This window comes from Phacochoerus africanus, chromosome 6 (assembly GCF_016906955.1).
Source record: "Phacochoerus africanus isolate WHEZ1 chromosome 6, ROS_Pafr_v1, whole genome shotgun sequence".
In the NCBI taxonomy this organism is placed as follows: Eukaryota; Metazoa; Chordata; class Mammalia; order Artiodactyla; family Suidae; genus Phacochoerus; species Phacochoerus africanus.
The window spans coordinates 88,224,681-88,239,486 of record NC_062549.1 but is presented as its reverse complement, the minus strand read 5'-3'; the positions used below and the strand labels follow the sequence as shown (position 1 = coordinate 88,239,486).

Here is a 14,806-nt window from a genome sequence, read left to right as displayed (position 1 = left end):
ATATGAATTTAAGGAGAAGAGCTGCTGTAAGAGACATATCATATTCCTGGTTGGAGACTTTCTATTATAAAGATGTCATTTCTCCCAAAATTAATCTACAAATCTAATGCAAAGTCATCGAAGCCGAAGTCTTAAATTTACAAGCACGAGTTTTGAGAGATCAGGCTGGCAAACCTAATAAGACTCCTCCTGGCTCTGAAAGTAAGTGGTTGGTTTAGTTCATTGATTGAAGACCTCCACCTGCTTCAGTACTGGGAGTGTCTGTGCTGTATTGTAAATAAATACCTGCTAAATTGTAATAGATACAAGTGCATTGGATTGTAATTATGTAACTACTGAGCTTTAAAAAACAAATCAAAACTGTGTATTTCTGCTTTGTTCCACTTGGTGTCACTCTTCTTTCTAAAACAGAAACTTAAATTTTACTACTCTGAGTTTAAGAATCAGTTTAAATTCTAAATGATTAGAGAATGTTGAACCCGGAAGGGGCCTCAGAGATTATCTGGTCAACCTCTTTGATCTCAGGAATGAGCACCCTGAGTTCCAGGACTCAGTAAGTTCCAGGCTCCAGGTCCTTCATCACATTAGCAGAGAACTAAGAACCAATTAACTAAGAACCTATTCTTAGTTCTAGTATTAACTAAGTGTTAGTTCTAGGATTAATTAAGAACCAATTCTTAGTTCTAGTATTATATCACATTATAAAACCAAACTCTTCAATTGTGTTTTTGCTTGGCAGCTCAAGAAAACTTTTGAACTGGTGTGCTAACTTTTATGAGCATGCTAAAAATCATACAGGGCTGTAAATGTAACCATCCTCTCTTCTCCACGACCCCTGGCTTCTCTAGGACAAATCCTGTGTCAGGATTTCCTCTAAGACAAATCCTGTTTAGTATTGTGTCTGGCGTATAATGTAGTAGTTTACTCAGTGAATAAATAAATGTTCAGATGGAACCAAAATATGACAAGACTGGTATATGTTAAAAACTTTTAGAAATGTTAGAAACCATTTATGTAATCTGCCCTCCCACCCTTGTAATTTAAAAATCAAGATATTAAATATATATTTTTAAGTCACCTAAATCAAGGAGTTATTCTTAGTGTGGTAGTAGAATTCTTTGCAGTACTTTTTTAGTAGGCTTCTGTTTTGGCGAATTAAGTATGTTTTATGGAGCGCCTTGAGAAAAGACTTAGTGGAGTGGCTTACAAAAGTACACAGCTGGAAAAGTAGGAGTGGTTGTTAAAGATCATTTTGTGAAGTAGCTGCAGCAACTTTGGGCCTGGAGTGTTATTTTCAACTCAGCTTTTCAAGATTTAAGTTGTAGGGAATTAAGAAACTTCGTAATTTTAAACTGAATATCTTTTCTGTATAATATAAACTGACCTTCAACTTTATGCACTTTCCAAATGCTTTCTTTTGTAATCTAGACTTTTATAGTATTTGGAGGTTCATGGTTGTTATAAAAGTAAACCTTTCACTGGCAGATTAACACTTGGGAAGTAAAATGTGTATTTGCTTCTTTTCATTTTCCATGGCTAGTCAGGAATAGGGGTATATAGAAGTGAATGGAAAATACATCTCTATTCCAGCTTCCCTGTCTACTAAGATACCCACTGTGGAGTATACAAAGTGAGAGGTGGTGATGGCTTGATAGACTAGAATTGCAAATAGGCTCATGATTGGTTTAAATCATTTTTGCAGTATGCTTCCCCCCAGTTTAATCCATTTCCGTGGTAGAAAAGTTTCTTTTCACTGAATACTGTACTCCTTTCATGGTGGCAAACAGTGAAACTACACAGCAGGCCTGCGTATCCAGTAGCCCAGCCTCACTGAGCTACACACCGTGCCTATATCTCTAATTGCTGTGTAAACGTAGTGCTCAACAGTGGCTTTAGTTGTTTGGAAGGGACTGCTCCTGCTGTATTTATTTTAAGGAATCAATTGCTGCAGAAAAGTTTCAACTTTATTGATATAATTCCATGTATACTTTGGATAGACTTCAAAATGGGGACAGATTTTTCAAAATACTCTGAGGCACGCTAAATTATTAATCAAACACAGCAAAAACATATCTGTGAATCTTTTAATTGATTCTTCTGCTGGATATTCATATCATCTGAGGCTTGATTTTTATGAGTGCATTGCTTACAGTTCTTTCATTATTTTATTCTAAACACTTAGTTTAGGTTGGTGGTATATGATTAGGGTGGTGGGGGGTGGGTGTCAAAATCACCTGTGAGGTTTTTTTTAAAAATTACATACTCTTCTGTTTTCCTTCTGATTTTGATTACATGCTCTTCTCTCAGCTCCCAACCAGCCTGGAGTCACTGATAGATCATCCAATCACTGGTTTTCAGATTTTTTCAAACAAAATCTAGTTTGCGAAACAGATAAATGTGTGGGCTTCTCTGCTTGAAGTAGGAGTGAGAATCCCATGACTTGCCTATTCTAAGCTCCCTACCTCCTAGCCAAGTCCCTGAAAAACAAGGAATTTGTTGTATTCGTGAATGAAAATGAAAGAAACATCATTTTCAAATGAAGTAATGACTTGGGCAATATAAAATGGAGGCAGAAAGCCTCATTTTGTCTTGTGAATCTTAGAGAAACTTCATTTCATTTATTCTCAAAGTAATTGAGTGTGGTTAAGGATAAATTAAAGAATAAAATATATTTGGGGGGAGGTAGACTCCTCATTTAGTTATTCCCAGTTTCGTGTGCTTTCTTCTGGGCCCTGTGTGTATGATGGAATCTCTATGGTTTAGTTAGATGATAAATAGGAGGGAGATAATTTACCTCTTTCCCACTGAAAAGGAGTCTGTCAGATACAAAGATGGGTAGATGATTATCTAAAGTTAAAGGTTCCTCTTGACTTAATACTTTAAGCAAAATTGTAAATGTGGTCTTAGAAAAATGACAGATCTCCAAGGGAGCACTTGATTAAATTTCTTTCATTACTGTTGTCTCTCTTTGGTGGTCAGGTGGTGGAGAAGACGAATCCTACAGAACCAGTTGGAGTGGTTTGCCGCGTGGATGGAGTCTATCAGGTGGTAGAATACAGTGAGATTTCTCTGGCAACAGCTCAAAAACGAAGCTCTGATGGACGACTGCTGTTCAACGCGGGGAACATTGCCAACCATTTCTTCACCGTGCCATTTCTGAGAGACGTTGTCAAGTATGGGCAGGATGGGGGCTTTTCAAATGTTTATTTATTATTCATCAGAAGCTAAGTCTCATGAGAAATAGGAAGAAACTTCAGTCCATTCTTACATAATTCATCTTTCTGAGGATCACCTTTATCAAGTGGAAGCTTACCTGACATTGCAATTGCTTTTAGTAAGATATATCATCGGGTGCAAATTTGTAGCAGCCCCATCTCCCCAGTGCATTAACTAGAGTCCAAAGCAGTTCTCCTTTTTCTTCTCTCCCTTACCTCCCTCCAGCTGTCCTAGGTTGTGGGGAAGCAAAGAATAAGAAAGGAAACACCGGAGTTCCCGTCGTGGCGCAATGGTTAACGAATCCGACTAGGAACCATGAGGTTGCGGGTTCGGTCCCTGCCCTTGCTCAGTGGGTTAACGATCCGGCATTGCCGTGAGCTATGGTGTAGGTTGCAGACGCGGCTCGGATCCAGCGTTGCTGTGGCTCTGGCGTAGGCCGGTGGCTACAGCTCCGATTCAACCCCTAGCCTGGGAACCTCCATATGCCGCGGGAGCGGCCCAAGAAATAGCAAAAAAAAAAAAAAAGAAAGGAAACACTCCCTCTTTACCACAACTGGCAACATTAAAAATTACAAATGTCTACCCTACATCTACTGAGTTGGAATTTCTGAAGGTAGATGCGGACATTTGTGTTTTGATTTATTTATTTATTTAGTCTTTTTAGGGCCACACCCACAGCATATGGAGGCTCCCAGGCTAGGGGTTGAATTGAAGCTGCAGCTGCCGGCCACAGCAATGCCAGATCCAAGCCATGTCTGCGACCTACACCACAGCTCATGGCAACACTGGATCCCCAACTCACTGAGGCCAGGGATTGAATCCCCATCCTCATGGATACTTGTCAGATTCATTTCTACTGAGCCACAACGGGAATGCCCAACATCTGTGTTTTTAAAAAGCTGCCCACATAATTTAACTGGTTCTCAGACTAGGAACCAGTGCATTAGAAAGTGAAGAAAAAAGAACTTGAGACAAGGATGGAAATCAGCATAGTAGTGCCAACTAAGGATAAGATAAGAGCTATTTTATCTCACCAGATTTTTAAATGAAGGATATTCTCAGTATCTGATTCTTCATTTGATTGTAAAAAATCATTCAAGATGACTGCTTTTTAAAAAGTTATCAGCTTTACTTCAGAATTTCAACTCCAGTTCCAAAATATTTCCCATTCCATGCTTTTTGTAGCTGTGTTATTAATTCATCCATAGTAACTATAAATACTCATCTTTCCATCCAGCACTTGAAGGGATCTCTGTTGGGAAAGTTGGGGCTAAGAGTGGAATATTTTATAAAAGACATGGAAATTATGGCAGAGTCGGTGTGAGCTGTGTGTGTGTATACATTTTTTATTGTGGAGATTATTATTTGATTTTTTAAAAATTTAGGTAAATGAATAGGAATATCTATTCATTTAATATTTAAATGTGAACTGAAATGTAATAATGCTCTTCTGTTTGAAAATCTTAGTATTTGTTGTTGATACATTTGCTTCTGAGTGTGATTATCAGATTCTCTGACATTCATTTTAAATTTGGAAAGTGATTATGTCTTTTTTTTTTTTCCTACTTAGCATTTATGAACCTCAGTTGCAGCACCATGTAGCCCAAAAGAAAATTCCATATGTGGATTCCTTGGGGCAGTTAATTAAGCCAGACAAACCAAATGGAATAAAGATGGAAAAATTTGTCTTTGACATCTTCCAGTTTGCAAAGTATGTTTCAAATAGCATCAGTAAGATTAAGTATATATCTTAAAATGTTGCCTTTTACTCTCCTAGGCAGGACACTGTTTTCACAAAACAGTTGACAGCTTATATGTCACATATGGCATTTCGATGGTGAGTATATAGTCTAGATTCATTGTCATTCTCTAGTATGAAACCACCAATCCAAGAATATGGTTTGAGTTGCCTGTGAGTATTTTTTTTTTAATTTCAATTAGTTTATTATCTGTCTCTCCTGCAAAATTGTTAAAGTCATTTATTTTGACTGAGAGACCAAAACCGTTGAGATGGAGAATGAGCCCATTTGTGTTTAGGATGTCTTACTGACCTATGAGTCAGTGTTTCAGTGAACAGTGTTTAGCTTATGTAGCCCTCTATTAAAGATCACATTGATGCTGAGATTTGTGTCTCAGAATTTGGCCATTATGAAAAGGCAAAAGATTCATCTTCCCATATACATTTCTGAATCATTCTTTTTGCCTGTTTTTTTTTTTTTTTTTTTTTCCTCCCAGGGTAGATACTCATAGGACCTTTCTGCATTAGGATTTCTAATCTTTCTGACTTAAGATGAAGTATTTTATTGCTAGGGGCAGAAGTGATTTTTTATTTTGCATGGGGAAGAGAACTTTCACTTTATTTCATCCAGGGATAAACATCATTTCTTTCAGCATTCACTTGAAATTGGATTAAGAGAACCTAATATTGAAGACCAAGGGCTTAACTGTGTAGAGCAAGGCCAGAAGCTATGTATGCAGTTTTGTTTCATAATAAAAGTGTTTGTATGATTCCACTCTAGGAAGTTTGTGGTGTATGAAGTATTACGGGAAGATGAATTTTCCCCACTGAAGAATGCAGACAGTCAGAATGGGAAAGACAACCCTACTACTGCAAGGCATGCTTTGATGTCCCTCCACCATTGCTGGGTCCTCAACGCCGGCGGCCACTTCATAGATGAAAATGGCTCTCGCCTCCCAGCAATTCCCCGGTAGGTCACTATCATTTCTCTGTTGTGTGGTTGCCTCCTGGGCTCCTCCTCTTGGACTTCTTTCTCTTCTATCTCTGATGTATTCCTAGAACTTTTAAAAAAGCAAAAGGTTGACGTCGGCAGTTCCTGATGTGAAGTAATGAAGACTTTGCCCTTTACAAAGAAAAGCCTTACTTCCCCTTAAAGAGGAATCTTCTAAAGCATTTGGTTTTTTTTGGATGCCTCGCTGCTGTGTAAGTGAGCCGACTCCTACTGAGTAAAGTCAGAAGGTGATTCTTTTGGTGTACCACACGGTTAAACCCATCAGTGGCCACCGTACCACAGGATTGGCTGCTGCTGCCCGTGTATCTGTGGTCTCACTTCAGTACTATATGCGAGCCCCTAACCACCCCCCAACAAAGACCTTCTACCCACAGGATGCTTACAAGACATAGGCTTACTTCAGTTCACTGTGGCTCTTCCAGACTGCTGAGAGAGCTGCCAGGAATGGACGTGCATGCTACTTACATTTTTTGAACTGTGGAAATGTTTTGGGGATTTTAGAATTAAAAGAAAAAAAAGATCCTTAGAGCTATTCAAATCTGAGATAAAGCTCTTTTAAGCTCAATCTTATATTTTATGATAAGACATTCATTGTACTGTACTTTCATAAAATGTTTCTGTACTTTCATAAAAAATATTCTCCCATATAATTTATATTCTTAAAGGATAAAATGGCTGTCTGCATGCACAAAAGCACTAGAATGCCTTGGTAAATGCTAGAATATTGGGCATTGGAACTTACTTGTCCATAACTGTGTTTTTATAAGAAGGAGGAGTGGTAGACTGTCTCCCAGTTCAAGGCCACCTTCAGGCTCTGTCTTGTCAACAAGCTTGCTCCATGGCATGTCAGATTGTCCTCATGCTTCATCTTTGACCACTGAGGTTTTTTTTTTGTTGTTGTTGTTGTTGTTTTGTTGTTGTTTTTTACCCCCACAGGTCTCCTTTGCCAAGTTTATAATTTACCATAAATCCATGCTTTGTAGTCAAGAATATTTTGCAGTTCCACTTCACTTTTATTGTTTGGTTTGTTTCCATCCCCATTAATGCTTATTTATTCCTACATAGCAGTGCTACCAATGGAAAGTCAGAGACCATCACAGCTGATGTCAATCACAAGTAAATATACCAGCCTGCCTGCAGTGCATGGTGATGGGGCTGTGCTTCCCTCCATACTAACAGCCATTGTAGTTTAGTGCTCTCTGCCTTTTGGTGGTCTTGGGGGCAGGGGTGGATGGTTGACGCTTTGGTGGGGTGTGCTGCTTGGTGGCAGTTATCTGTCTGGATGACACTAACTCAGAATCTCAGTGCATGCTGGAAATGGGGAAGCATGCTTGACCAAAGAATCTGACCATAGGTATTTGAACCCATAGTGACAAGTTTAAAAGGAAAAGATAAAATCTAAAGCAGGTTACAGGTCAGGGAGAGCAAATTTGGATTCCAGCTTACCTTTTTTAGCTTAAGCATAAGCTCGCTAAAAAGAATTCTGCAGATGTGTCTTATTGAACTGGATATGTGCTCTCGGTATAAAGGCCACCTTCTCCTGACATATTTGATGGCTTTGAATATGGAGAAACTGTTCTTCTGATCTTTTCTCTTAGTAACAGCTCCATTTTTGGTCTCTGTTGGTTTTAGTTGGTTATTATCCTGCTCCTAAAATCTTTTGTCTCAGTGGTAGATAATCTTTAGCTAGAAGTAACGTGTATCCACTCTCGTTTGGGTTTGAAAACGCCATTTTCTTTATAGCTAAAGAGACAGCTTGATATTCTTGTTACACTTTAAGAGTTATTAGATGTAGTTTGAATTTTAAGTTTTTAAGATAATTTGGAAAAATGTGTACAGAGCCAAGGATCTGGAGCTGGGAGTTATCACAGAAAGAGAAGTAGCCGTGATGTCAGTTTCATCTGTCTGTTTTTTCCTGCCTGAGTCACTCATCTTTGAACTGTGGACATACGTTCCTGTGGTGTCCGTATTCCTGGGATGTGGCCCTGGAGACAAGGAGGTCGATTCCCAGAGCTGGCCAGTCTCTTATAGGAGCCCTGGTGACTTTTGCCCCTCATCCAGGCAGCTGGGATGCAGAGCCCGTCATCATTTTCTGTCCCATCCATTGTTTTTAATATGTGGAAGCAAGCTGTGTATACAATTTAAAAAATTATTTTTGACCTTGAATTTCTCATTGAACCACATATTTCCACCTGTAAAAATGAAATAGTTTCTTAATTATACAATTGAGAACAACATCCAGCTGTCTCAGTTAAGATACAAAAGTTTTAAACATTGTTTAGTTGTTGTTTAGATTCTTTTATTTCACATTCCCCTTATCCCATTTACTTCATTTTAGCCATGATTTGTAGAATAATTAAACTGAAATCAAAGTTTGGCCCCAGATGAGATCATGGACTTAGATATAAGTTCTGCTGAGATTCTCAGCATTAAAGAATGACCTTAGAGAGCAGAAAAAAAAGATTATTACAAAATTAGAGATGAAAAGGAGATATTTATTGTAAAAGAAAGAAGAAACAGCTTGGAAATATTCTGAAAGAATGGAACCAAGGATGCTGAATTTTGACAAAATGACAGTATTTTCATTTTTCACCTTTATACCTACACAACAGTATGAACTACTAAAAGGATGCTTGACTAAAGAATTGGGGGATGGCACTATTTTGGGCTGATTTGCCTGTCTTCTGAGATTTTATATTTGTTGATGGAAGCGTCTGTCTTTCCTCCTCTCAAGCACCCAACTTTCTGTTTCTTGGGTGTATCTTTGTGGTATTAGGAGGGAAGTTATATTCAGGTCAGCTATGTCTTTCTAAGGTTTAAAAAATCTTCTGGTCCTGTCACATCAAATCCTTTAGAGGTTCAGGTGGGACTGGGTTCTAGACATCTTACCAATGGAATGTGTCCTCAGTTTTCCCATTTGGTTTTATATGACTCCAGGCTGCTCCAGAGGGTCTGGACCAGATCTCTTAAGCTCTTTTTGATGGAATCTACAACTCTGGCTGGAGAGATATGTGCTCTGTCTTTTAATTTGTCTTTTACCTGAACTAGTCTGTCATTTATCTACCCTTATAGTTCATTTATTCTTTCATTCAGCCAATAAACACCTACCTGTAGGCCCACACACAGACCTGTAGGTACTGTTAGTATCCCAGATGCTGAGGTAATTTAATTTACACAAGAGAAATGAGTCATTTCTTACAGCCTACTAGAAGACTCAAGATGCACGTACATAAAAGTTAAGTAACATCAGGCAGTATGTGTTTATTTGTTAAATGTGTGGTGTAAATAATCATTATACTTATCACACGTCTAATTTATTTTTTTGTACGAATAAATGAATGAAAGCAATCACTATGAAATGCAGTCATCAAAGGAAGGTTGAGGCTTGAGTTGAATCTTGGATGTGATTTGGATAGTTAAAGGGACCCTAGTTGAGAATGACTTGGAATAATCGAAAGTGCGTGTGACTCGCCTGGTTTGAGTGAGAAGTAGCAGGACCAGTGAGTTGGAGGACGGCATAGAGTGCCTTGAAGCCTGGCTAAATGGTTCTGTTTAGAGAAAGAGTGGGCGTGGGTCGCCTCAGAAACCCTTTGATTTCATTGACTCCACCAAAGCTTCAGACTACATGTTTGGTAAAACAAAGGAGAGCTAAGGTTTAGGCTATGAAAGACTAGATTTCTGTGTGCCATGTATCTTATTGGTAAAATTCTTTTTCTTAAAATTTTGAAATTTTTATTTTTTTATTTTTTAAAATTTTATTGAAGTTTAGTTGATTTACAATGTTGTGATAATTTTTACTGTGCAACAGAGTGATTCAGTTATCCATGTACACACATCCATTCTCTTTCAGATTCTTTTCCCATATAGGTTATCACAGAATATTGGGTAGAGTTCCCTGTTGGCCAGTCATTCCATAAACCTCAGTGTGCATATGCCAGTCCCAAAACCCTGGGCCATCCCTTCCTCCACCACCTGTCCCTTTTGGGAACCGTCTAAGTTTGTTTTCAAAGTCTGTGAGTCTGTTTCTGTTCTCCAAATAGGTTCATGTGTATCCTTTTCTTAGATTCTGCATGTAAGTGATGTTTGTCTCTTGCTATCTGACTAACTCCACTTAATATGATAAACTCTAGGTCCATCCAGGTCCAAATGACATTACTTCATTCTTTTTCATAGCTGAGTAATATTTCATTGTATATACATACCACATTTCTTTATCCATTCCTCTGCCGATGGACATTTAGGTTTCTTCCATGTCTCTACTATTGTAAATAGGGCTGCAGTGAACATTGAGGTGCATATATCTTTTCAAATTATGGTTTTCTCCGGATGATGCCTGGGAATGGGATTGCTGGATCATATGGTAGTTCTATTTTTAGTTTTTTGAGGAACCTCCATACTATTTTCCATAGTGGTTTAATCAATTTACATTCCCACCAACAGTGTAAGAGGATTCCCTTTTCTCCACACCCTCTCCATCATTTATTGTTTGTAGACTTTTTGATGATGGCCATTCTGGCTGGTGTAAGGTGGCACCTCATAGCAGTTTTGATTTGCAATTCTCTAATAATTAGTGATGTTGAACATCTTTTCATGTATCTTCTGGCCATCTGTATGTCTTCTTTGGAGAATTGTGCTTGAAATGATGAAAAACCTAGAGGCTAGTGACTTGAAACATATCAAAAGCACTGTTTATTGACTTTTGTGTTACATAATTTAGAAACTGAGAATGCCAAGTGGCTGTAAATGTTAGAACGTGACCTCGAGGAAGCACGTGGTGACTTCAGCCTTGCCTTCGCTTAAGTGCCTTCTGCCTTAGCTCTCAAAAAAGGGACTTCAGTGGAAGTAACAAGAGAAGCACCTTGAAGCATTGAATAAATCAGCTCGACTAATCTAGGAGATTTGAGCTGTACCGAAGAACATGTGCTGGGAAATAACTGACCTTTTAGTCCAGTAGAATTTTCTGCAGTGAAGAAAATGTTCTCTATCCGTGCTATCTGATTTGGTAGTCATTAGCCACTCGTGGCTACCGAACACCTGAAATGTGGTTATTATGACTGAGCCTCTGAATTTTTAAATTTTAATTAACTTTTATTTTTAATCTAAGTTTAAATAACCATACATGGCTAGTGGCCACTGTACCGGAGAGTACAGCTTTAGAATATTTATCAGTGTGCAAGGTTATGGTAAAGACTAAAATGAAATGCAAAGGATTCAAAGTGTCTAGCAGTGGGCCTGGAACATAGCGTATACTCAATGAATAGTCTCTTCTTTATCAAATTAAATTTTGCAAATGATAAAAAATTACATGTACATCGGGGGTAAGTGTATCAGTGTTGGCGAAGTACCTTGAAGAGCTGCTGGATTACTGGTACATACCCCAAATAGTGTCTTCTTGCACCATTATGATTTTGTGTTAATTCTCAGGGAGTTTAGTGATCATGAGGATATGTTCTGTTGTATTGTTTAGGGGGATTTTGGAATCTGCAGGCTTTTCAGAAAAAAGTTATGGTCTGTATTGTCACTTAGGCAAGTAACGTGGGAAGCAGCATCTTTAACATGTCTGATTTTTTTCTTAGCTTGAAGGATGCCAATGATGTACCAATCCAATGTGAAATCTCTCCTCTTATCTCCTATGCTGGAGAAGTAAGTTTGCTTTGCTCTTTTCCCTATTCTTTTAAAAGCAGGATTGTGATATTGTTTTATGTTGAAGTAGAGCTGTCCTTAAAGAAGATACAGCATTTTCTGGGAGTTCCTGTTGTGGCTCAGTGGAAACAAATCCGACTGGTGTCCATGAGGATGAGGGTTCAATCCCTGGCCTTGCTCAGTGGGTTAAGGATCCAGCATTGCTGTGAGCTGTGGTGTAGGTCACAAATGTGGCTCAGATCTGGCATTGCTGTGGCTGTGGTGTAGGCCAGCAGCTGCAACTCTGATTTGACCCCTAGCCTGGAAACTTCCATATGCTGCAAGTGCAGTGCTAAAAAAAAAAAAAAAAAAAATACAGCATTTTCTGATGGCCCTCCCCCCAAGGAGCTCATCCTGGGAATAAGAATCCTTCTCTTTGAGAATTTTCTTTGAGAATAGGCTTTGCGTCTGTCTCATCATTGCCATGAGCAGAATGTTTAACGTTTAGTCCATTTTAACTATACATTGAAATGCACAGGCTTTTAAAAAATAAGCCTTGTTTTTTTAGGTAAATCATCTGGCTCTTTTTAGTGCCATGTAGCTTTTCCTTTTAATGAGTCTCTTTTGTTCAGATGCTGAGTACTTTCACTATTAAGACCGGGGGATGCAGGGGATCCCTTTATTCTAATACATAATATTTTTTTCTGGAGATCCTTATCAGATTGCTTAGTTGTACTATCAGAAGCAGCCACCTTAGTTAGAATATTATCTCTCTTGGGCGATGATCGTGGGAAGAATGACTATCATCTTAACTTCGAAAATTACCTTACAATCAGAATGATTTTCCCCCTTTTTGTTGTTTGTTTTATGCTTCCATAAATAGGTCATTAAGCCCAGTTTAAGAAGTATACTAAATAGGAGTTTACCGATGGCCTAGTGGGTTAAGGATCTGGCGTTGTCATTGCTATCTATGGCTCTGGTTATTGTTGTGGGGCAGGTTTGACCCCTGGCCTGGGAACTTCTGCATGCCACAGGTGTGGCCAAAAAAAGAGTATACTAGGTGGACTTTTTAGTGACTTTTTAATTCTCTATCTCAGCCCAACTTACGGCATTCGTGCTTTATATCATTGTTATAGCCACCAAGTCCAGCATTCCATGACTGGCATCCACCAATTTTCTAACTGTGTTTCACTTCACCCCTTCTTTTAGGGACTAGAAAGTTATGTGGCAGATAAAGAATTCCATGCACCTTTAATCATTGATGAGAATGGAGTCCATGAGCTGGTGAAGAATGGTATATGAGCCAGATAACAAGTTCCACCACAATAAGAATAGCTTTTATTTTTGATAGACCAACTGTGAACCTACAGGACCTCTCCTGGAATACTCATTTGAATATCCACAGGCTTTCATTTTGGTTATTGAACTCTTGTAACTACTACATATTCCCCAAGATCCAGATGACTGAACTTCAGAAGGTGTTTTCATGATTCTCAGCTGATTGAAGGTCTTATTTATATTTTTCAATTGTATAATTTTTTTTTCCAACCCAAGGAAAACATCGACCATCTAGGAAATTTCCTACAGCTTAAGTATTGCTAGATGTTCACCATCACTTTACTTGAAGCCGGAAGCATTTGTTTTTGAAGTTGTACATAGTAATAATATGTCATTGTACATGTTGAAAGGTTTCTATGGTACTAAAAATTTGTTTTATTTTATCAAAAATTAAATTTTTTTTAAGAAAATAATTGGACAGTTAAATAAACTTTTCCTCTTGTCTCTGGAGTGTCATTTGTGCCTTGAAGAAGTTATTCCATTGGGAGAATAAGAAACTTTGAGAGACTTTGAGATAATGCAGAAAGCCAAACCGATACTTCTGTAACTCTGCAATCTTCCAGTTTTTAAATGAATATCTACCTTTGGACTTTATGCTTCTATTACTTTATAATAGTGGCCGTCATGGTTTTGCCCTCCTCCAAGGGACATTTGGCAATGTCTAGAGACATGTTTTGTTGTCATAACTGAGAGGGTGGTATGGTGGTACTGGCAGTGAATAGAGACCAGGAATATTTCTACTCATCCTAGAATGCACAGGACGACCTCCAAACTTTCAAGGTTGAAAAACCTTTTTCATATCATTGGTTTATTCTCTTTTGCACAAACATTTGGTCATACTTGGAATTTCAAAAGAATATAATCCCCAGGCAAATTAATCACTATTTATTAATGGTTAATCACTATTCCAGTTTTTGTTGTTGTTTTCAGCTTGAGGATTAAAAAGACAAGGGTGGTCCTTTGAATATGGGCCATTGATCATTAGTCATCAGTAAGGGTTCTCTCTGTCTAAAATGTAGCTTGCATGAAAATATTGAGCTTTATAAATGCATTTTATACAGCATTTACATATTGACCAAAGGCATACAAATTGACATCTGGGTAAAGGAAAAATTCTAAAAATTGTGTCTACAGAAGAGAGTATTGAATTTTATTTTCCACTGTCAAGTTGTCACAAAATAGAATGTCATGAGTGGGTCTTTGTTCTCTAGAAGTACAACATTTCAGGATCACTTTTTGTTAAAAGACTATGATATTTCTACCTATCTAAATTTTTTGTGTGTGTACTAAAGCTTAAGTCATGTATCTAGAATATTTTGTTTTATTTAATAACAGCCCAATTTTGCTGTTGTTATCCATTCTATTTTTCAAAAGGATATGAGGTTTGAGTTCATCAGAACAAACTCCACAATGGATTGTGAGGACAGAACTTCAGAGTCTTTAGCACCTGAATGGTATGCTTCATTTCTTTTTTCTGAACTTTCATCTGCTATTTCCTCTCTCCCTATTTTTAAGATCATATGAATAATGCCAGGGAAGGGGGGGACTGGCAGCATGGCATTGTAGTAGTGGTTTTCTTGAGTAGGGGTGGTGGCTGGGGAACACTGGGTATATGAAGGGCTAAGAGTTTGAGAGCCTCTGAGCCATGAAATTATAAGGTGATAGCATTATGTACTCCCATGAGTCCTATTCAAATAAGTGTTCTAATTAAGCAAATAGAGAATTGGGTAAAATATTTATTAAAATATGAGCTAGAATCACTTGGCAATAGCGTAGTAGAATTTATGTAAGAGTTAATAATCACTGAGTTTGGTCAAAATCACCCTTGCTATGTGTTAATAACTTTGCTAATAGTCACAAATGAATGTATAAGCCCAATA

General features: G+C 38.0%; 1 protein-coding gene across 3 annotated transcripts in view; it reads left to right on the top strand.

Annotated features, from left to right (window-relative positions):
- The window catches only part of UAP1 (UDP-N-acetylglucosamine pyrophosphorylase 1), a 34,480-nt gene extending 21,110 nt beyond the window's left edge, over positions 1 to 13,370 (top strand). Inside the window, exons 6-11 of one of the 3 annotated variants that reach the window (XM_047784050.1) lie at positions 2,980 to 3,173; positions 4,787 to 4,927; positions 5,736 to 5,924; positions 7,035 to 7,082; positions 11,543 to 11,609; positions 12,798 to 13,370. In XM_047784050.1, the coding sequence (XP_047640006.1) occupies positions 2,980 to 3,173; positions 4,787 to 4,927; positions 5,736 to 5,924; positions 7,035 to 7,082; positions 11,543 to 11,609; positions 12,798 to 12,890 (732 nt within the window). In that variant the 3' untranslated portion in view covers positions 12,891 to 13,370. Of the gene's footprint in view, positions 1 to 2,979; positions 3,174 to 4,786; positions 4,928 to 5,735; positions 5,925 to 7,031; positions 7,083 to 11,542; positions 11,610 to 12,797 lie in introns of all 3 variants that reach the window. The other 2 variants (XM_047784049.1, XM_047784051.1) reach the window with 2 other exon arrangements.
- The last annotated feature ends 1,436 nt before the right edge of the window (positions 13,371 to 14,806 follow it).